Source organism: Gobius niger, assembly GCF_951799975.1.
Source record: "Gobius niger genome assembly, chromosome: 2".
Classification (NCBI taxonomy): domain Eukaryota; kingdom Metazoa; phylum Chordata; class Actinopteri; order Gobiiformes; family Gobiidae; genus Gobius; species Gobius niger.
In genome coordinates, this window is record NC_136853.1 from 43,364,726 (window position 1) to 43,388,698 (window position 23,973).

Genomic DNA, 23,973 nt, shown 5'->3' on the forward strand with positions numbered 1-23,973 from the left:
AATGCTAACCACCGGAATGCTAACCCCGAACCCTGGGAATGACCGGAGAAAACGATGCTAATACGGCTAAACAACACGATCATAGATAGAGATACTTAGACTTTGAAGTAATAAACTAATCACAATTCTGCCGTTGAATCAATGAAAAGGTTGCTCCTGGTTTGCATTGGTCGCTGTAGGGGTTAGCCACGCCGGGCCAGTCACAAGATGGCCGCGATTTTTTCAACGTCAACAAACGTCATGTCCAATCTAGAGTTTGCTTTTTGTTATTATTTATGTGGCTGAATTACTATCAGTCTCTTTTGCAGCAATGAAGAGGTGAAGATTACCCGACAGTTACGCAAGTATCCTTTAAAGCAGAACTAAGTAACTCTTGCCCCTTGAGGCCATAAGCGCAACTGCAGGTGTCATAGCATGTTGCGTTTTTTTACTCATTAATTGTCTGTGAGAGTAAATACTACGCTCACAGAAAAGACAAAGGGAGAGAGGGATATTGTACATCCAATTACACAATGGAGCTACATTTTTTCACTCAAACTTGGCTTTAAATACTGTTTAAGCGGCGCTAGCCCACAGTTAGCTTTGCCCGTTAGCCTGCTAGCGTCTTCTTCGTGAGTCTATTAGTGTGTATTGCGCCTCAGACCCAGTGCAGGGAAGTTGCAAGGGTGGTTTTCTGCCCAGAGACACCAGGGGGAGATGAAAGACCCCCCAATCATCCCATTAACACTACGAAACACTACGAAAAGAATGTGCACATGATTTTTTATGTAGCAGTGGAATAAACATCTTTGGACATTTATGAATAGGGTGACCAGATGTCCCAGTTTCCCCGTAACAGACCTAGTTTTGAAGCCTCTGTCCCATGTTCCCCGTGGATTTCTCCCAAACCATTGATTTGTCCCAGTTTTATTGGAAAAGTGTAATAGAAATGCTTTCAGAAAGTTAGGGATGAGTCTAGTGCACGACCAAAATTTTAAAATGCATGTGCACCCCTCCCCCTTTCATTGTTTGTCTCGACACAAACAAAAAGCAGGTAACGCTTTCTGACGTTTTCATAAAAGCAGCTTACAGCGGGACGTGGCTGGAGATGTTTATCACGAGGAACCGTTTCCAGCGAGCCCGGCCTCTCAGCGGTGATATATGGAGAGGGCAGGGCTGGAGTCAGAGGTGCAGATGGGGGACACTGAACCGGCCAATGAAAAATGGCAGTGATTAGCTAAGCGTTAGCTAACGAGCAGTAATTACCGCGCCGCTCCCAACTGAGAGGAGCAATCTGTGGCGAGTGTGGGTTTGTATGAGCGTGTGCAGGAGAGACAGGCAAACACAATGCATTTACTTAGTTACTTTGATCGAGTCAGTTGTGCTTCTTGTAGTTTTATGACATTTTTAATCGAGTAATAAATCAGAATTATATGGCCATGTTAACTGACAGCAGGCAGCAACATCCTCAGCCAAAACGACTTATGTAAATAGTAGAAATTATGCAAAAGAGCCACTAACACATCTGCAAAAGATCTAGATCGTACAACAGCAGCAGCTAAGTCAGTTTAACTATTTTACACAAACAAACTGATACAGTCTGACAGCACTATCTGGATGTCAACTTAGTCCTGTCTCTGGGACCAGGAGGAGAGATGGTTCATATGGCTCTAACATGTCGGAGATGTACTTTGGAGCCATAGCGTAACTGCTTTAAAGTGTATTTTGCAACACAGGAAGTCAGTGCAGAGACCTGAGCACTGGACTAATATGTCGAGGCAACTGCAAAACATTTGGATTTTGATTCAGGAATGCTGATAGAAGTCCTTAAAGTGCAAATGACAGGTTTTAATGCTGGTTTTAATCTAATTTATTTAGAAGAATAACATCAGTTGCATAATTCTATATCATTATATTTTATTTCAGCAGCAATTTTAGAAAAGTAATTTTTCAATAGAATTTTTTAGCTGAGATACAGACGGCATCTCTGGAATCGCCCATATATGGTCATGTTTGAAAACAGTTAAGGGGGAATAGAATTTGGAGAAAAATCTAAACTCCCCTCCTGGAGCCGCCACCTTAACGTGGTGGGGGGGGGGTTTGAGCGACCGAATGACCCTGGGAGCTCTGTTGTCGGGGGCTTCGTGCCCCTGGTCGGGTCTCCCAGGGCAAACAGGTCCTATAGGTGACGGGTCAGACAAAGAGTGGTTCAGAAGCCCCTTATGAGAGACCAACAGGCCCAGTTAGAACCATGAGACCGTCCTTCTGTGGACCCACCACCTGCAGAAGGAGCCATAAGGGGCTGGTGCAATGTGATTTGGGCACCTCCAACAGCCCCCACGACCCGGAAACAGACAAGTGGAAGAAAATGGATGGAAAGATCTAAACTAATTATTCAAATACTACTTTAACAAATGTAGATTTATAAATATATTTTTCTAAATAAAGATACAAAAACATGGAGAGGAGCAAAGTGGTTCAACAGCCCATAAATACATAAAAAACGGAGAATGCTAACATGATGCTGCTCCATGTTAGCATCGTGCTAATGCTAACGCTATAGCGCCAGCTACGACCACACTTTTTTTTTTTTTTTGCTTCTACTGAACAACCTGCTGTGGATAAACATCCATATGGACCTTATTTAGATTTGACTTCATTTGTATGTGATAAATAAGTTTATATTTTTCCAGAAAATGGCTAAAAAGAGTGAAAAATTGTATTTCCCAAAATATTCTGTTTTCCCCCTCAGCGAGGCCACGCCCCCTTCTATGACGCGATGCCGTCTGTATCTATAGATGAAGGTAACGTTCCGTTGCAGTTTGACTCACTCATTTCCCACTGACCTAACATGGTCAGCACGGCAGCAGTTTAAAATTGTTTGCCTTCATCTATGTCACTTCCTGTCAGTGTCCAACAAGGAAGTGAAACTAGTATAAACATAAAAATGGCCAAACTAAAGAAAGCTGGGTACAATCATTAGCAAAATCCTAAATATAATTGTGTTAACTATGTTTTAGCAAAACATTGTGTCTAATGTGTCATATGTACTTTAACCACTAGGCTCCTGTGCAGTACATCAAGATCACACAGTAGTACTCACTGGAGTCATTTTGGCTACATTTCCCCCTTCTCTCTGGCTGCACAAAGTACATTCATACTTCTTACTTCATATTAAAAACACATCAAAATGTAAATCAGCATATATAAAATCGTATGCATATTTCATGAGCCTCATTGATTTCACAGACACAAACTTTCCATCTCCAAACAGAGCACTCCCATATAAATCCCCACGCCGGATCCAATGAATCTAAATGTACAGGACATGAATTTCTAAGAGCAAACATTGGCGATAAGGCGTCAGAGCGGGATAACAATCCGAGAGCTGCAGTGGGAGAGCTGTAGAATACTCAATGTTTCCCTCACTCACCGACTGCAAAGAGGGAAATGCCGCTGTCGGCCACACCGCGGGCCGCGCCGTCGACCCGGTCATCCGAGCGCCCGTTAGTGATCAACACGGCGATCTGGAGGGCGATGAGAAACAGGAATATTAGCATAATTAAAACAGATCCTTAGGCTTGAGTGACGAGAACATCTGGTCACAGCGGTCAAAAATACAATTCAGACCTTGAGCTATTCCTGATCATGGACCCATAAAATCCCCACAACACCCAGTATCTGGATCTGCATGTGTTGTTTACTCACAGTAATGTATTGAAATGTGTTAATTTATTAAATAGTGATAATAGCAACTGTGGCTCCATTAGGACTGAGTGAATGATGTGAGTGGGAAGGGAAGGCGTGTTTATTTACAGAGCCGTGGGAAGATGTTTTAGTTAGGGGGCGCTGAGGGACAAGATTTACCCCTAAAATACTTTTTTCTGTGCATAAATCCTATTTATTAACCTCTTAACTCCCGCCTGAACCGAGAGCGTTTTCTCCAGTTCAGCTTTACCCAAATCCTGTAGGCCAGTGTAACGCCTCATTTGAAAGAGCTACAAAACTATACTGATCTTTTTCCTCACATCAGATTTTTTTTCATCACTTTTTTTTGTTGGGCAGTCGTCTCATTGTTGTCAAAGTTTCGTGACTTTTTTGTCACTTTTTCGTCAAATTATTCGCATTTTTTTTGTCAAATTCTTATCACTTTTTCGTCCATTTTTTGTCACTTTTTTGTCAAATTTTTCTCATTTTTTGTCAAATTTTTGTCCATTTTTGGGTTTTTTTGTAAATTTTTTGTCACATATTCGTCAAATTATTCGCATTTTTTTGTCAAATTCTTATCACTTTTTCGTCCATTTTTTGTCACTTTTTCGTCAAATTATTCGCATTTTTTTGTCAAATTCTAATCACTTTTTCGTCCATTTTTTCCTACATTTTTCGTCAATTTTTTTTCACTTTTTTGTCAAATTTTTGTCCATTTTTATTTATTTTTTGTAAATTTTTTGTCACTTTTTCGACAAATTTTTCTCACTTTTTTGTCACGTTTTCGTCCATTTTTTCCTCAATTTTTCGTCTAATTTTTCTCATTTTTCTGTCAAATTTTTGTACGTTTTTTGTCAATTTTTCGTCAATGTTTTCTCACTTTTTTCACATTTTCATCCTTGTTTTCGTCTCAGTTTTGTTGCTATTTTCACACCTTTTTTCCAGAAGCTTTTGGACTGGGGGTAAAGCTGGAGAAAATGTGCTCGGTTCAGGTGGGAGTTAAGGGTTTAATATTGCCTGCAGCTCACAAACTATCCACCAGGGGGTGCTGCAGCGCCCTCAGCACCCTGGGTTCCCACGGCCTTGTTTATTTGTACAGCGCATTTCGTACACAAGGCAATTCAGTGCGTCTGTGAATGAATGGGGGGCTTATGTCATTCCCTCATTAAAAACATGCCTGAAGTGTTGCCTTGGCACATTCACGTATTTTTGAGTAATCTGTAAAAACTCTGATGGCGGCCATTTTAGGGGTAGGTTTGCCTGAGTCCTCCTAGGAACGCCCCCACCTCCTGGAGACGCCTCCGAGCTTTCGTCACCAGCCGAGTAACCAACCACTGCTCCTCAGCAGAACCCCCTCCCCACTGATGCCACAGACAGCATGTGGAGGGGGCGTGTCTAAAGGCTCAGAGGTTCTTAAAGAGACAGAGGCCTATTTCAAGATATTTGTTACAGCCATTTTGAGAGAGCACTTTTATACAAGGCAGTTATTCTAATTTACTGCATTTACAGACCAACAGAAGGTTTTGTCATCATTGTAGTGTGATATAGACTGGTGCTATGGGATTGAAAAAAGCATAATACCCCCTCTTTAAAAAAAAAAAAGGAAAGAACTCCACATGCTTATAATAAGAGATCAGGATATAAACAGCATATTACAGCCACTTGGTAAATGGTCAGTCTACAATTTTACTTACTAGCTTATCGAGTGTGGAGTGAATGAATAATGACTTTATGTAGCACTTTGAGAAACATGTGACACAGGCTGATGAAGCGCAATAAGTATAAGCTTGTTATTTATGAGGCCACAGTCCTTTACAACGACATAGTTTAGTTAAGTATAATTTTTTTGGAGCAACTACATTTTCCTGATTTACAAATACACATTAACCAGTCACAGATGCTCAAAAGGAGTCGGCTGAAGCAAGAGGCTCATGAGCGCCTGCCCCACATTCAACATAATAAACGTTTACAATTCACAGAAATACGTGAGGACTGTATCCACAACCAGGAAGAAGTTTGCACATAAAAAGGAAATGAGATTACATGAGTGGAACGCATGGACTCCATTGCTTACATTACCTATTCGATACTAAACAAGTAACAAGAAAATAAGAAAATTCATGTATTCGATTTTCCATACCCAGGCACATACAACTGTGTTTAAGATTTATTTATAAACATCTGTGATTTCACCTTGGGAGCGTGATCTCTGCTGATGGCTGCGCTGAACACAGTCTCCTCCAGGAACGTCAGGGCCGAGCCCGTCTGCCTGGACCCTCCCTCGTACGTGAGGTCTCTGATCGCTTTGAGGATCTGCTCTTGGGAACTGTAGTCGGTCAAAGCTATCTGCATCCTGCAACAAGGAGGACAATTTCATGTATATATGCACCACAAACATGGAGATAACATTACATTTATGCAGCATATTTAACTTGTTTTGTTGTATATTAAGTTAGTAAGTAAAATTCAGTTATTGTTCATTGTATAAAGCTCTTCATAGGAATACGTTTTTGTTTGTTTGTTTTTTTCTTTTTTAAAGAAGGTAGATTTAAAGGGACTAGATGCAAGTTAGCCATTTTGTACTCACTACTGCCACCTCAGGTAATACGTGTAACTGCACCTTCTATATTAAGCTCGTGCATGACGGCACTTCAGACCCAAAGTAACAACTTTCTGAGTGACAGTGCAGGACTTTAGAGGCAGTTATATGTCTGAGCTCATTCTACACATTAGGACATGGCTGGAACATGTAGGGGGAGGAAAATACATCATTTTAACATTTTTAAACTCTGTATAGTCCCTTTAATGAAAAGGCCACTGAAAAAAAGGATGAAAAAAAAAAAAAAAAAAAAGTAAATTCTCACAAAACATAGTGACTTGTGGCAAATCTAACAGTTATTTAAGACAAAAACAAACAAAAAAACAATTGATCTTGATTAGAAAGAGGAATTTGCCTTTAATCTTATACAGTAAGAAAATAATTGCCCATAGACAAATAAAACAAAAAAACCCTTTTCCTATTGACTTCACTAAGTCTCAGTAAACATTTATGTCCCATGTCAAAATTAAAGACCAAAAATACATTTTAAGAATTTACCTTTATTCCTCTTCATTGGAATAAGCAGGTTTCACAACTTTCAGGCTCACATTTCAAGGTCACTGTTAACATTTCTAATTACCTGACTTCATAATAATTACATTAATAGTCTTTTTTTCCCACTAACTACATATTCCATATAATGAAGGACAAAAAACTCTAAATACATAAATAACATTCGACCAGTACAGTACAAATATTATGTTATGTCATGTATGTTAGAAGGACAAAAACATTTTCAGTGGATTCCACACTTTAGGGAACAGTATTGGTATCATAAACTTTCATTACATTAGAATTACATCGACTTTTCTGCAGGAATTGCTGGGTTTCAGGTGACGGCACAGGGTTCTAAAGGCCTATAATCTTATATAGAGGTAACATTATTTTGTTTTGAGGACATTTTTGGAGAGATTTTGGACCCAGTAGCTGATATTAATGATCATTTTTGTAATTAATTGTGAAAGTGTAATGCTGTTAATTCGAAAAACTGTCTCTTGCCCCCACTGGGTCCTGGGACATCATCACATTCTACCAGCAATAGACCGCGCCTCCTCTCATGGCTGTAATTACCTTGGTATATCTCCAAAAACAGTCACCCCGAAGCGGACTCCCTCAGGCCCCACCACATTTTCAGGAAAGTACGTGACGACCGACGAGACGAAGTCTTTAACTCTGGAGAAACTGCTCTGCCCGACGCTCCAAGATTCATCCACCAGGAACACGATGTCCGCCTGCACCACCGTCCGGCAAGCTGGAAGAAAAAACAGCATTTAGAAGAAAAATCACAAATACTACCATAGTGATGACCCCTTCACAACCACCTTAACCAGGCACGTTTTCTCCAGTTTTACCCAAATTTAAAAGCTTCTCGACCGGAGATCTTACATCCTATTGGCCAGTGTAACGCCTCATTTGAAAGCTAAGACCTACAAAACTCATCTAAGCTTGTTTTTGCTGTGTTTTTTAAATCATGTCATATTTTTGTCACCTTTTTATCACCTTTTTTGTCACATTTTTCCCACATTTTTGCCAAATTTTTTCTCACATTTTTCCCACATTTTTCCCACATTTTTGTTACATTTTTGTCATATTTTTTCCACATTTTTGTCACATTTTTGTCACATTTTTGTCACATTTTTGTCACATTTTTCCCACATTTTTGTTACATTTTTGTCACATTTTTCCCACATTTTTGTCATATTTGTGTCATTTTTGTCACATTTTTCCCACATTTTTGTCATATTTTTCCCACATTTTTGTTACATTTTTGTCATATTTTTTCCACATTTTTGTCACATTTTTGTCACATTTTTCCCACATTTTTGTCATATTTGTGTCATTTTTGTCCCACGTTTTTGTCATATTTTTTCCATATTTTTCCCACATTTTTGTCACATTTTTGTCACATTTTTGTCAAATTTTTCCCACGTTTTTGTCATATTTTTTCCATATTTTTTCCACATTTTTGTCACATTTTTGTCACATTTTTGTCACATTTTTACCAAATTTTTGTCACATTTTTGTGATATTTTTTCCACATTTTTGTTACATTTTTGTCATATTTTTTCCACATTTTTACCACATTTTTGTCACATTTTTGTCACATTTTTACCACATTTTTGTCACATTTTTGTCATATTTTTTCCACATTTTTCCCACATTTTTGTTACATTTTTGTCACATTTTTCCACATTTTTGTCACATTTTTACCACATTTTTGTCACATTTTTACCACATTTTTGTCACATTTTTCCCACATTTTTGTCACATTTTTGTCACATTTTTGTCACATTTTTGTCACATTTTTGTCACATTTTTGTCATATTTTTACCAAATTTTTGTCACATTTTTGTCACATTTTTCCACATTTTTGTCACATTTTTACCACATTTTTGTCACATTTTTCCCACATTTTTGTCACATTTTTCCCACATTTTTGTCACATTTTTGTCACATTTTTGTCACATTTTTGTCACATTTTTGTCATATTTTTTCCACATTTTTCCCACATTTTTGTCACATTTTTCCCATATTTTTGTCACATTTTTGTCACATTTTTCCCACATTTTTGTTACATTTTTGTCATATTTTTTCCACATTTTTGTCACATTTTTGTCACATTTTTCCCACATTTTTGTCACATTTTTGTCACATTTTTCCCACTTTTTTGCCACTTTTTTATCACATTTTTATCACATTTTTCCCACATTTTCATTGCTTATTTAGTGTAATGTAACTGTGATCAAGCCACAGAAATGTGACCAAAATATGTCAAAAAAGCAAGAATCATCATGAGAAAGAAGTTCAAGCGTTTTGTAGGTCTTAGCTTTCAAGTGAGGGGTTGCCATGGTCTATAGTCTGTAAATTGTAGTCAAGGCGCTTTTACATTTAGGTAATTCCGAACTAAATATGCTGGGTTAAGGCGGGAGTTAAGAGGTTAAAGTAGAAAAGTGAAGCATTTACACCAAATAAATAAAACAATAAACTTACATAGAGAAAAATGTCATGTTTAAATATAAACTTAAATACTTTTTTGGTTAATCCTGCACAAAAGGCCACACATTCATGTCCAATTCAAGATGCTTTGGCCATTATGAGACTTATACAAAAACACAAAGCCAACTCCAGTTTTGCCCCACTGTCCTGGCAGTGATGAAAACTGATTTATTTCTTCCCCCTTGCCTCCACCAGATGGCAGTCTTGTCACACCGTGTTGCCCTCCCCTCCTCTGTCAGGCAGCCAGCGCCAGGCACAAATCCCCATGAATTTTTAATGAGACACAAGTGAGCCAAAGAGACTATCAATATTCCGAGCACTCTGACAATAAAACTTTAGTACAGCGAAGAGGAATGCTTCGAATAATAAGGTAAACACGCCCAAAAAAAAATCAGGGTCAGACCGTCCCCTTGTCGGAGCAAACAAACGCATTTAACAGAAGAAACGCTGCTTTTAAAGGGATTCAGGGTTTCAAATGGGATCGAAAAGCAGCACTTTGTGTCTGTTGATGCATGCAGATGGCAAACTCCCATAGAATATATTTGCCCGTTACCTAAGCTTGAGTCTGCGTGTCTGGAATTAAAGGTAATGTTTGTAAGATGATGCTCTTAGTGGTTCAAAAAGGTACTGCATCAACAATTAAACCTGGGCTGATGTTGCAAAGGAAGACACGAGCACTAACTAGATGATAAAACCTGATCCTATCAGGGCTGGGATTATGCTGTAGTAACAATATGATCTGTGTCGAGCCGATATGCAGTGTTGGGGAGAATACTACTTGTATTTAGTTACTGAATACTTGCCTTAAAATGTATTTTGTAACGTATTCCGTTACTTTGTCTAATCAGAGTACTGTATTCTGAATACTTTGAATACTTTTTGAATACTTTCACATTGATTGTCATTATATTTACGTATAAATATGGCGTATAATTACAAAAATGAAGACTACGATTGTGTTGTAAACTCACTTACCATTAATGATGAACTCTTTAACTCTGTTGGCAAATGGAGCAGCAGATTAGGGCTGCAACTAACAATTCTTTTGTAATCGATTAATCTATTAATTATTTTAACGATGAATCGATTAATCGCTTGGCTGTGAATGGTGTAGGAAATTTTTTTTATCTTTTTTTTTATCACATTATAGCTTAAGTGGCGCTGTTTGAGGATGTGTTGATGGAGTAAACGGGAAATGTTTTTTGAAGGCTCTATTAATGACATTTACAATGTACACAACTCTACAGACCCTAAATATGAAATCAAAGTAGGTTTTCATCAAAAATACTACATTTTTAATGCAATTTTTATCCATTTTAGTCTGTGTGAACCAGAAAACGACTAATCGATTACGAAAATAGTTGTCGACTATTTCAATAATCGATTAGTCGTTTCAGCCCTACAGCAGATACAGCATCATGTGACACATGTGGCATAAGGTGTTTAAGTCTTTATTTTATTTTAGGCGGAAAAACAGGCCAACGTAAAAAGTTCTTTCTTAATAGTGTTGTGCAATATGGAGCAAAGAATGAATGTTTGAGTACTGGGATGTATTCCTTTGATATTTGGAGAGTAACTGTTTTCTAAATAGGGTCAAATGAAAGTGTAGCTTTACCAGAATAGTTACTCAAAATGAGTATTCTAAATACATATATTTAGTTAAGCCCCAACACTGCCGATACATACAGTATACTTGCAATAGCTGCAGTAAATAAGTTCTCAACTGAAAAAGAGATTCTGAAATCTCAGTGGGACGAGCCTGGTTAAATAAAGGTCATTATTAATTATGTAAAAGTCAGAGTAAGAGTCATGTGTCCAAAAGTTATAAACCAAATGCCACCTGACTTTTACTGAAGTGCTGAGATTGAAAAGAAATATAACTAATATATATATACATATACCATACCATATATGGTATACCATATATACCTGCCTGGATTGATTAGAAGAAAGCCTACGACTCAATGCCACATACTTGGATCATTGAATGCCTGGAGCTAAACAACATCAACAGGACTCTACGAGCCTTCATTGCAAACTCGATGAGGTTGTGGAAAACCACCCTTGAAGCCAATGGCGAGCCACAAGGAGACGCCCTGTCCCCACTGCTGTTCTGCATAGGTCTGAACCCCCTCAGCCAAATAATCAACAAGACTGGCTCTGGATACCGACTCAGGAACGGGGCCACCATCAGTCACCTCCTCTACATGGACGACATCAAGCTGTACGCTAAGAATGAGCGAGACATCGACTCACTGATCCAGACCACCCGGATATACAGTGCAGACATCGGGATGTCATTCGGACTAGAGAAGCGTGGTCGGAGGGTGACAAAGAGAGGGAAGGTCGTCCACACAGAAGGTCTCACTCCCAGAAGGAACAATAGCAGACATTGAGCACAGTTACAAGCAAATGGAAACCTCGAAGGTTGATCTGAGACGTACACACTCCCATAGAAAATATCTCTTTCACCTTGAGTGGAAACAAGCTGTGTCTGCACTCCTGCACGTCAATACCCCGGCATTAACGGAGCGATAAACCACAGCAGCACTGACTACAGCATTGATCTGAATGGTGAACAGGACAGACACCAATCATCATCCAGCGATACCTCAGCTCCTTCATCGTACGCTTTTTCATTACCAAGACTACTCGCCCATTATCTCCCCATTACCACTTTGGCTGCAGTCCCAGGATTCACTACAGCCGACATATGTCTCCAACCAATGGCCACCTAACATTATGTTCCTCTGCAACACACTCCTCCCCATACATCTCTGGATACACATCATCAAAGTGTAATAACTTCCTATAGGTGGAGGAAGTAAGTAAGACTTTATTCCTGCTTTGCTATGGTGTGTTTGTGTCACATCCACAATTTGGGAGGCTTTTTAAACACTCATGAGGCGCTAAAAGTTGTCACAGCGCCGGCAAAAAGGAGGGAAACAGACCCAAAATGCAAAACAGCTCAAACTAAAACTTTACTGCAGGTGAGTCTCTCCAAAACACAAACTAGACAAAAAGGCAGAAACCAATGAGGCTTCGAAATGCAAAACTTAACAATGAATGCATTTATCTGTAGTCTGTTCATCACTATTCACATGGTGTCTCCTGTCCCACTGCCCCTCGGGAGTGCCTGTCTAGATCAAACAGAGGAACCTGGGTGAACGGAGGAACCTGCATTCAGGAATCTGAGGACTGGACGGTCTGTGATCTTGGCCCGTCTGCTGAGGGATCCTTCGGCCCTGGGTCTCTATAGCCTGTCCGTCCATGGGAGTGGATCTCTCCTTCTGTGGTTCTCCCCAAGGTTTCTCTTTTCTCCCGCCGGGTTTTTGAGTTTTTCCTTGCCGTGCTGGAGAGTCTAAGGACGGGGGACGCCCACGCCGCTCGTCGCTACCTCCTATTGGACATTATATTTGCCTGGATTCACCTGAACTTTAAATTGTCATATTTATTGCTCTGTTTTATTGCCTTAATGTTCGGTGCAGCTGTGAGGCGACTTCTGTTGTGATATTGGGCTATACAAAACCATTAAACTTAAACTTAACGTGGTGGAGGGGTTTGAGCTCCTGAATGATCATGAGGCCGTCCTCCAGGGGACCCACCGCCTGCAGGAGGAGCCATGAGGGGCTCGTGCAATGTGATGCCCACGACCCGGCATCGGACAAGCGGAAGAAGATGGATTGATGGATGTAGTTCAACCCTTTCAGACGATTTTAGGCAAAAGAGTAAATTAGACGAAATGACAAAAATGGATCGGAAACAGCTGTCAAAAAGCTACTCTTAAAAACATCATATAGCTACAGGTGCTTTATTTGTCATTAAAGGAACAGGCCACCGTTTTTCCATACTGAGATATGTTCTTACCTGAGCTTAGACGAGTTGATGCGCATATTCCTACTGCCCCTATCGACGTCCGCACAGTAATATCTTCAGTCCTAAAGAATTCTGAACATGTTACTGCGCGGACGTCAAAGTGCTCCTTACAATATAGTACCCCTTTTTATCGGCTTAGAAAATCGGCATGTTTATTTTGTGTAACTAGACTTGGATCGTGTAACTACTCACGTAACTGTATTTAAAAATGGCCCCATAGGAATATGCTGGGAGAGGCTAAATGCTAACAACATCTTTGGTCTTTTTCCGGGAATGAGGGCTTGCAAAAAGACCACACAGGTACGTATCAACGTGTCTAAGCTCAGGTAAGAACACGTCTCAGTATGGAAACACGGTGCCAACACAGTCCAGGGATCGAACCAGCCACTGTGCCAAGTACAGTGTTTGATTCCTCTGAACCTCTTACCACCCGCCTAAACCAAATGCATTCTGTCCTCTTTGGCCATTATATAGGCCTGTGTAGCACCTCATTTGAAAGCTAAGACCCACAAAACTGATCTTTTTCCTCGCGTTGTTGCTGTGTTGTGTCACCTTTTTTTTAATGGTTTTCAATTTTTGTTGAATTTTTGTTGAATTTTTGTTGAATTTTTGTTGAATTTTTGTTGAATTTTTGTTGAATTTTTGTTGAATTTTTGACACTTTTTTGTGGAATTTTTGTCACTTTTTGGTTGAATTTTTATTGAATTTTTGATGAATTTTTGTCACTTTTTTGTAGAATTTTTGTAGAATTTTTGTAGAATTTTTGTTGAATTTTTGCTGAATTTTTGTAGAATTTTTGTCACTTTTTGGTTGAATTTTTGATGAATTTTTGATGAATTTTTCTTACTTTTTGTTGAATTTTTGTTGAATTTTTGTTGAATTTTTGTTGAATTTTTGTTGAATTTTTATCACATTTTTGTCACATTTTTGTCACTTTTTGGTTGAATTTTGGTTGAATGTGCTGTGTCACAGTTTTGTTGAGTTTTTGTAATTTTTTTGGTTGAATTTTTGTCACTTTTTTGTTGACTTTTGTCACATTTTTTTTAGTCTGGTGTTATAAGTGATTTGCCTCAGGTGCTCTGTGGAGCGGGTCAGGCTGTTTTTAATGCAGGGTAGCTGATACCATAGAAATGCGCTAGCCTTGCATTAGCCTAGCGCCACAAAACTCTTCAAACATAAGAACTACATGAATTACAAAAAAAATATCTCCAGGTACCAGCAACGCTCTGGATAACTAGGAAATGAGGCCCTATGTCAAAAATCCTGAAACATCCCTTTAATATGATGCTGTCCATCAGTAACTCGCTGCCTGTCCTGTAATCTAAAGCTATTTCTGTTTTTGGATGCTGCTAGTAACTCATGGGGAAATAACAAGAGGAGAAGCAGCACCTCCTGGGAATTCACTCAGAACCATGTGCTGCTCGCATGTATATAGTACATCCATATGGCTCTTGCTCTTGACTCCACATCTAAACTTTCCCCTCGCCCGCCAGCCTCCGCCCTGTCACCGCCTCACTGTCAGATCAGCCTGAGCGTAAGCTAAACCAAGGCACATTTCCAAGTGCAACCAGTCTTCAAGCAATACCCCCCCCTAAGCTGCAGCTCGTATGCCGTCAAACACCACAGCAAACACATATGGCTCCTCCATTTATTGGGACACATTTTTCAGTCCAAAGACTTTGGCAAAAGCACGTAAAACCGAGCGCAGCGATGCTGACGGCAGACAGACCCAGGCTGAGATGCACCAGATCAGTTATAGCCTCAAATCTGTGTCTGGGCACTGGGGGCAGGTGGAAATGGGCTGCACACGATAAGAAGACAACACGCAGAGAGAGATAGGAGTCGCTATCTGGTGAGTTCACTTATCTCTAAATGCAGTAAATCTTTGTCAAGTAAGATACATTTCAGAGTTTGATGACGTGATCGTTCCACTATAACTCCAGTCTATGGCACTGAGATACAAACGGAAAATGCACCAATAAAAACATGATAAATGATTCCACAAAACAGACCTGAAAGTCCAGTCACATCTGTCTGTAATCACAGCTGTTATAATTGAAAGTTTAACCAGAAAAATCTGAACTACGCAGCCACGAAAAAATGATAATATATCCAAACCATTTGTGCTGACGGAGAACATGTTTTACTATGTGCCAGCTTTTGTTTTATGTGGATCAAATGAGTAATACAGAGCTATTCATCATGAATGTCAAAACATCTGCATTTAGTCCTTCCCTGAAGGGAGGGAAGGGGGATTTTATTTCCATTCATAAGGAAGAATCTTGTGAGAATTTAGCCTGATTTACAGAGTCTCACTAACATACTGCACTTCATCCCCACACTGTGCTTGGCTTGTATTACAAATGTTACACATTATCAGTGTTGTGGAGTAACTAAATACATGTGTTTAGAATACTCATTTTGAGTAACTGTAGAATATTCCCCCTCCTAGAGCCGCCACCTTAACGTGGTGGAGGGGTTTGAGCACCTGAATGACCCATGGGGTTCTGTTGTCGGGGGCTTCGTGCCCCTGGTAGGGTCTCCCAGGGCAAACAGGTCCTAAGTGACGGGTCAGACAAAGAGCGGATCAGAAGCCCCTTATGAGAGACCTACAGGCCCGGTTAGAACCATGAGGCCGTCCTTCCGTGGACCCACCACCTGCAGGAGGAGCCATAAGGGGCCGGTGCAATGTGATTTTGGCAACTCCAACAGCTGCCCCCACGACCCGGAAACGGAAAAGTGGAAGAAAATGGATGGATGGATGGATGTAGAATATACTTAGCGTATCGGTTACAGTATTACATTTTATCTGCAAATTCAGAGTTCCATCTCTTTGTCATTTGGTAAGCCTGGCCCTACAAGCTTGTAGAGCACCTGTTTTGTAGTTGCATCTGTTATCTTTTAGCTTTTGCCATCTGACCACGGTGACCCAGCCAGCACTCTGTCTCTTCTCCTGGAGAATGTACTTCTTACTTCCCATCACAGTATCAATCATTACATTTTAGCTCCACATTGCACAACATTTTAAGAAATAACTTTTAATATTGACCTGTTTGTTGAAGATTTAAACGCCTTATGGCACAGTTCATACAAACACGGCACATGAGGCTGAATCTGCTCCGTTTGCCAAGAGAGTGTCATTAAAAGTAAGTGAGTCTAACAGGTGTTACATCAATCATAGTGTTAGTTTTTGTAATTATACGCCATATTTATACATAAATATAATGACAATCAATATGAAGGTATTCTCAAAGTATTTATAATACAGTACTCTGATTAGACAAAGTAACAGAATACGTTACAACATACATTTTAAGGCAAGTATTCTCCCCAACACTGCACATTGCACAAAGTTTTGGCAGATGTTTGGCCTCACACACTGTTGCAGGAGATGCTGTAGCACAGAAAAATAATAGCTCCAGAAATAATGATGACTGTAGCTTTTTTATACAAGACTAACAGTATAAAAAGAAAACACAGCTTTATTACTCTGTGTGTTGAAAACCAGTGCAGATTGAAATGTATTGGTATATTTGGGAAGTAAACAGATGCATCAGCGCTCGGTCAAATTTAGAAACTTTGAGTGGTTTTGATCTTTCTGATTCATTCATATTCATCAATCATCACAGAGACCATTCTCTTTCCAGCATCAACGTTTGTTTGTACAAAACATAAAATCGGCTATTAGGCTAGTGTGGCCTAATCTTAGATGGTTTAAAGGGGCTAGATCAGGGGGGCCCAAATGTTTTGTCTCCGAGGGCCAAAATGAAAAAGTGCCTGTGAGTCGCGGGCCAAACACGGCGATGTCAAGCACGAAAAACACATATAACTGCAAATTATGAAGTTACTTTATTTTATTTACTTTGTATTTTTTCACTAGCCCACATTTGCATTTGATTCTATCTATGCAAATAACATGCTATATTAAAATGAATGGTAACTATGGCAAAAGCCTAATTTTAGTAGAATAAAATCAACATCTGTAGATATTTACTCTACAGTAACTTTACCTCATTCGTTAACTCAAAGAAAATGCCACATTAGATTATTTTGAAAGTGTCAAAGTTCAGCATCAATTCTTTTCTAAGTCAACTTTTAACATAAACTGTTGTTGATGTAACAGCCTTTGCAATAAAAGTTGGAAAACTGTGAAAGTTGATGCTACAACGCTCTGTGATTGATAAATACCAAGACACCACAACAGTGTTTCCTTAACTTTGTGAAAGGAGTGAAACAGCGCCCCCAATTTGACGCTGGTGGTAAAAAAGTGTACTGCACCCATATTCACCATTGAGGATGCATGGAAGAGAGTTTTAACCACACGCAGCGCAACTGTAGGTCACTCTCTGGCGGGCCAACAGAATTGTTTCGGCGGGCCAAATTTGGCCCACGGGCCCCACTTTGATCACCCCTGGGCTAGATGTAAGTTGGCCATTTCATACTCACTACTGCCACCTCAGGTCATACGCGTAACTGGGCCTTCTCCATTAATCTTGTGCATGACGGCACTTCAGACCCGAAGTAACACATTTTTGAGTGATGAGGATTTTAGAGGCAGTTGTGGTGAACAGGTCTGAGCTCATTCTACACATTAGGACATTGATGGAACAACTAGGGGAGGACATTACTTAGTTTTTTTTGTATTTTTTAAACTCTGTACAGTCCCTTTAATGAATTAAGCCTAACTAAGATGCTAAACTGCTAGTTAGTTGCGGTTCACATGCAGCTTCGCAACTTGCAAACAGGCCTGTTGCTAAAGTAGTTTCTACATGCAGAACTGGGAATGTTCACAACTTGATCCAAAAGCAAATAAATATGTTTTTAATCGTAAAAGATAAGATAAAAGAAGCAAAAAACGCAACTTTATCTGAATCTGCGACTGAAAGAACAATCGATAAACGGACAAAACCGGCTTTACACCAAATTAGAACAACATATCTCACTATTTCAATATTTAAAATAAGCCTTCATTGTGTATGGGGGAAAAAAAGTATAATTAATGTCAGAAAAGCATCACCAGTGGAAATCCAGAGTAAACGTAATATTTCTGTGATCTGATGTTTGAAAAGAGCCTTATAGTCGCCTCTACAACAGGTTAAAATCAGCAACATCCCATTACAGTGAATAAAGCTTCGTTGGACCCGGAAGTTTCCCTGGATACAACGAAACAGCCCCAAACCGTCACACTTCCCCCTTCATGTCTGACACACAGTGAGGAGCAGAGCTGGCACTCAGGAAGAACCTTCTGAAGAATATCTGAGTTCCGCTGCAGAAAGAGTTCCACAAGCTGAACAAAGGCACATTCTGGTTTAGAAATCTTTTTCACTTACATAATATTGATTGTTTATTTATTGTATGATTTCGCGTACAATGAAGCATTAAAGGGATATTTCAAGATTTTTGACATAGGGCCTAGTCATCCAGAGTGTTGTTTGATTTCTGGAGATATTTTTTTCTTAAATTCATGCAGTTCTTATATTTGAAAAGCTTAGTGGCGCTAGGCTAGTGCTAGGCTAGTGCATGTCTATGGTATCAGCTAGCCTGCATTAAAAACAGTCTCCACAGTGGACACACTTTTAACGCGAAAACTAACCATATAAATGTCTGTGTCGATAGAATCATAAGTATTTTGCATTTAAATTAACTTATATTTGAGCAGCTTCAGCTTCGTGGTTGTATAAGCTACGCAGCGGCGGAGTGATCTGCGAGAAAATAGTCCCTCAAAATGCGATCGTTCATGTGATGCAGGTCAGTTATATTCCAAACAGGATTCTATCAACACAGACATTTATATGGTTAGGCTGGTGTTATAAGTGATTTGCCTTTTTTTTTTTTTTTTTCTTTTTTAATTTTTGTTTATTGACAAGTCAGAACAACAAGCCACAACAAAGGTCTTTGATTTTTTCTCCCCCCCCCCCCCCCCCCCCCGAAAAAAAGAAGAAAAAAAAGAAAAATTAAAAGACATGAAAAAAAAAACAAAGGAAAAAAAAAAACAACGGACTGTTTTTAATGCAGGCTAGCTGATACCATAGACATGCACTAGCCTAGCACTAGCCTAGCGCCACTAAGCTCTTCAAATATAAGAACTGCATGATTTTAAGAAAAAAATATCGCCCAGAAATCAACAACACTCTGGATAACTAGGAAATGAAGCCCTATGTCAAAAATCCTAAAATATCCCTTTAAACAGCATCATTTTCAAGAAAAATGGGAAACTTGCACTGTCCTAAAACTTTTTACAGAAAAGCTTTTACAGTGTGTGAAAAGCCAACAATTTCGACACCTCTTCTCATTTTGCACAGTTAATTTTCATGGGCGGCGTGAACTTTCTTTCACTTCCATAAAGGTCTGTAATTCCCCGTCTGAGTCGGACAGACTGTGCGGGAGAGAAGCAGATGTTTAGATTTCCGGACCAGACAGTTGGAAAGCGAAGAGACAGTGCAGGTGTGAGACTTTTAATGATGCACTTTGGCCCAAGAAAGCAAGCCCGTTAATGCATGAATGTGTGCACAATATCAACGATCAGACAGATGGTTCTCACTTGAGGGGAGACTTACACCGTTATGATGGTTTTTAGCACTGTTGGCATAAAAGAAAATGGAAAAGACTCTCCTTATGGGGGACAGTGTTGGTCAGGATTTAGAATACCGTAAATTCTCTAATACTGGCCTGTCTTCCATTAGCGGTCTAACAGAGGCCGGGTCTCTGACAGAGGCCGGGTTCGCGGCTGGCGGAGGCAAATTAAAGCCGGTCTCTAAAACAGGCCGGGGCTTTTATTAGAAACTATAGCGGTAGAAATATTTCCCATGTTTGGAATTTGTCTCATACTGGTGTAAATGAAAACTCACGTGCAGGAAGTAAACAAACGGGAACCCGGGCCGAGGGGGGACGCTGCGGAGGAGCTGATCCGAGCGTAACTTTGACACAGATTTAGCCACTTTTCAAACCTCCTGTGACTATATTTGTGGAAACAACAAATGTTTGTGACTTTCCAGGGTTTTAATAAAGTCTCCATCGCGTCTTCAAAGCACGTCCAGCTGCTCCGTGTGCAGGTCAGTCCCACGCCTCAAAATAACTCCTCCCATCAGCGCGAGCGTCTCGTCTTCTCTCGGGTCAGTCTCATGATCGATCACAAACACAAACGCTCCGTCTAAACTCGCCTTTTACACAAGATAACAACAAATAATCCGGTCCGGTAAAAACGAAACAGAAACCTGCAGTGACACTGATGTCAAAGCTCCGCTAACAGCAACGAAACACTTCCTGTTGTCCCGACAAAATAAAAGGCGTCAATGTTCCAGCCGCTGGGAGAGGGTTTGAAATGTTAATTATTAAATGAACCTAATATTTTAGGTGCAAATGGACACAAATCTCGTTTTTCTTCGTTTTCCTGGTCGTCCGTTTTGCTCAAATAGAAATAAAGGCCTGTCTCTAATTGTGGCCTGGTTCCAATAAAGGCCTGGTCCTCGATGCCCTTGAGAAAATAAAGGCCCGGGCCGATATTAGAGCATTTACGGTAAGCTGTGTGATGATGTTTGACGCCTTCGTCTACATTTGACCACCTCCGTTTTACAGTTTGAATATATATTCCACAAATATATAAAGACACACGGAATGGCATCACTTACCTTCACTCTGGGCGGTGACACTTCGCTGGTGGAGAGAGAGGGGCAGCAGGAACAGCCACAAAGACGACCAGCCCATGGTGCTCGGCTGTGTTTTCAGTCACGCTCTGTCAGGTCGTTTTAAGAAGCTCGGGTCAGGTTAACGGAGCTTCAGCTTCAGCGTGTTCTCATCTGCGACAACAACATACGGAAAGTGATGAGTGACGAAGGCAGCATTTCAGAATTATATTGCTGAGGAAGAAGCTTAAAGGAACAGGCCACCGTTTTTCCATACTGAGATGTTCGTACCTGAGCTTAGATGAGTTGATGCATAACTGTCTGGTCTTTATGCGTGTGCTCAGTCAAACAGAGCACAGATGTTGTTGGCATATAGCCTCTCCTCCTCTCCTCTATGGGGGAGCAGTGTTAACAACATATTTTAATTTAGTTTTAGTCTTAGTCTTTTGACGAAAATGTAATTCGATTTTAGTCTAATTTTTAGTTTAAAATTGCAAGTAAATTTAGTCGACTAAATTTAAGACGAATTTAGTCGACTTTGCATTTATAATATTCATTATAATCATGTTTAATGTTGTTCCTCTGCTTCATGGAGCTGCTCCACATGACAAAGCTCAGAGCTGATCCTTTGGCAGAGAATTTACATGATCTGAGGCTCTTTCAGACGGTCAATAGAAGTTTGGATGATTTTAGTCTCTCCCGTTCATTTAGTCTTATTTTAGTCGACTAAAATATCAGGACATTTCAGTCATAGCTTTAGTCTCATGAAAAAGTTTTAGTCCAATTTTAGTCGTCAAAATAACACTTTGACTGAAATTAAGACTAAATATTTTAGTCGACGAAATTGACACTGAATGGGAGTGAAGTTAGAAGCGACCAAGCTCTTCCACGTTTCCCCTATTCAAGTGCAGTTACACGATCCAAGTCTAGTTAGACAAACTTCAGACATATCGATTTTCTTAGTGGATTAAAAGGGGAACTATATTGTGAGGCGTAATAATAATACCTTAGACGTCCGCGCAGTAAAGTCGAAGTACTCCTGGTGTTTTTTCGCCTTACAATATACAGTGGTTTATCACGGGGGTTTCGTTCTAAAGATAACCCGCAATAAACAAAATCCGCAAAGTAGACAGTTTTATTTCTTACACGTGTAAAATGTTATGTGTTTTAAGGCTGTAAAAGCCCTCACCACACACTTAGTACACACAGGTTCACACGGGTTCTCCCTTATGCCTGGTGTCACTGTGTGATTTTTCTGTCTAATACGATTTTTAGATTCACATTACAGACGTGGGGATGGAAACACTGTGAGCTGCTCTCGTCTCCGCTGAGTGCGTGTTCAAACTAAGAGACAATCGTAGCTACGACCAGTGTTAATTTTGACTACATATTTTATTTTAGTTTTAGTCTTAGTCTTTTGACTATAATGTAATTTAATTTTAGTCAAGATTTAGTCAAAAAAACTTTTCAATTTTAGTCGTTTTAGTCGGCTAAAATTGCATGTCAATTTAGTCGACTGAATTTAAGACTTATTTTGTCGACTTATATTTATAATATTCATTATAATCATGTTTAATTGTGGTCCTCGACTTAAAGGGACTATAAAGAGTTTAAAAATGTTAAAATTATGTATTTTCCTCCCCCTACATGTTCCGGCCATGTCCTAATGTGTAGAATGAGCTCAGACCTGTTCACCACAACTGCCTCTAAAATCCTGTACGGTCACTCAAAAATGTGTCACTTCGGCCCAAATTGCCGTCATGCACGAGCTTAATATAGAAGGTGCAGTTACACATATGGCCTGAGGTGGCAGTAGTGAGTATAAAATGGCGAACTTGCTTCCAGCCCCTTTAATGGAGCTGCTCCACATGAACAAAGCTCAGACCTGTTCATTTGGCAGTGAATTTACATGATCTGAGGCTCTTTCAGACGCTCAATAGAAGTTTGGATACTTTTAGTCTCTCCTTTTTATTCTATTCAGTCTTATTTTAGTCGACTAAAATATCTGGACATTTTAGTCGTAGTTTTAGTCTCATGAACAACTTTTAATTTAGTTTTAGTCCAGTTTTAGTCGTCAAAAACAAAACTTTGACTAAAATTAAGACTAAATATTTTAGCCAACGAAATAAACACTGGCTATGACCAAAGTTTGATCGTAGCAGTTTCAGGCTTCAGAAGGCGAGTGTTTAGCCCCAACACATGCTAATGTTGTTTATTTTTGAGTCGGACCCGCTCACCAACACCCGCTGTATTGGTGTGACTCTGCGGCGTGCAGTGTGCGCTGACACCATAGACAGGAGGCTCACTCTGCGACTGGTCAATCAGGACGCAGAACACAATGCGCGTATGGCGTTCATAAGCTGTAATCGCTGTATGTACTTAATGCAAAATTATACTAAAAATGAATCCGCGAAACAGCGAGGCCGCGAAAGGTGAACCGCGTTATAGCGAGGGGACCACTGTCGTTCCCCTTGAGTCGTGTAACTGTTCATGGAACCGTGTTTAAACAGAGAAAACGTGAAAGAGCTTGGTCGCTTCGAACTTCACCCCCGTTTGGCCCCATAGGAGAGGAGGAGAGGCTTTTGCGAACACCGTCTGTGCTCTGTTTGCGTGACTGAGCACACGCGTCAAGACCAGACAGGTACGCATCAACTCGTCTAAGGTAAGAACATATCTCAGTATGGAAAAACGGTAACCTGTTCCTTTAAGGCGAGACCCTGCAGGTGAATAGGGAAAAAAATGTATATTTACAGATATCAATTTGAAACTTTTGCTGTCGATCACTGGCATAAATGTGAGAAAAAATACATTGCAAGTTTTCTGTCATTTTATCTTTTCATATAAGAACAAGGTGTTTCATGCCTAAAAATGCCCCAAATTTCCCATCTTTTCGGCGACGAAATCTGAATAATGGATAGAGCTACATTCAAATTTATGGTTTCATTTTATTGATGAATGAGTTACCAAGACTTTTTCTCAGAGGGGATTTAGGATTTCTTGTTTAGTTTTAAAATAAGCTGTTTTTTAGTGGAAAAATGTGTAAACATTTAATTTTAGCCTTATTTTTTGACATTCAAAGCTCAATAATTGGGGTTTAAGGGATTAAATAATAAAAAATCCCTCTGAAAAAATCTTCCAAATATTGTTCCGTCCAAGGCTGGAAAATTTGAAGTCTTTAGGTCCGACTGACGT

At 39.7% G+C, this 23,973-nt stretch overlaps 1 protein-coding gene across 1 annotated transcript in view; it reads right to left on the reverse strand.

The window, feature by feature from the left end:
• The window catches only part of col7a1l (collagen type VII alpha 1-like), a gene marked incomplete at its 5' end in the record, with an annotated part of 157,394 nt that extends 136,531 nt beyond the window's left edge, over window positions 1–20,863 (reverse strand). The window contains 4 exons of the mRNA XM_079552197.1: window positions 3,413–3,506; window positions 5,881–6,040; window positions 7,358–7,538; window positions 20,788–20,863. Of these exons, the coding sequence (XP_079408323.1) occupies window positions 3,413–3,506; window positions 5,881–6,040; window positions 7,358–7,538; window positions 20,788–20,863 (511 nt within the window). The remainder of the gene's footprint in view (window positions 1–3,412; window positions 3,507–5,880; window positions 6,041–7,357; window positions 7,539–20,787) is intronic.
• Window positions 20,864–23,973: the final 3,110 nt, after the last annotated feature.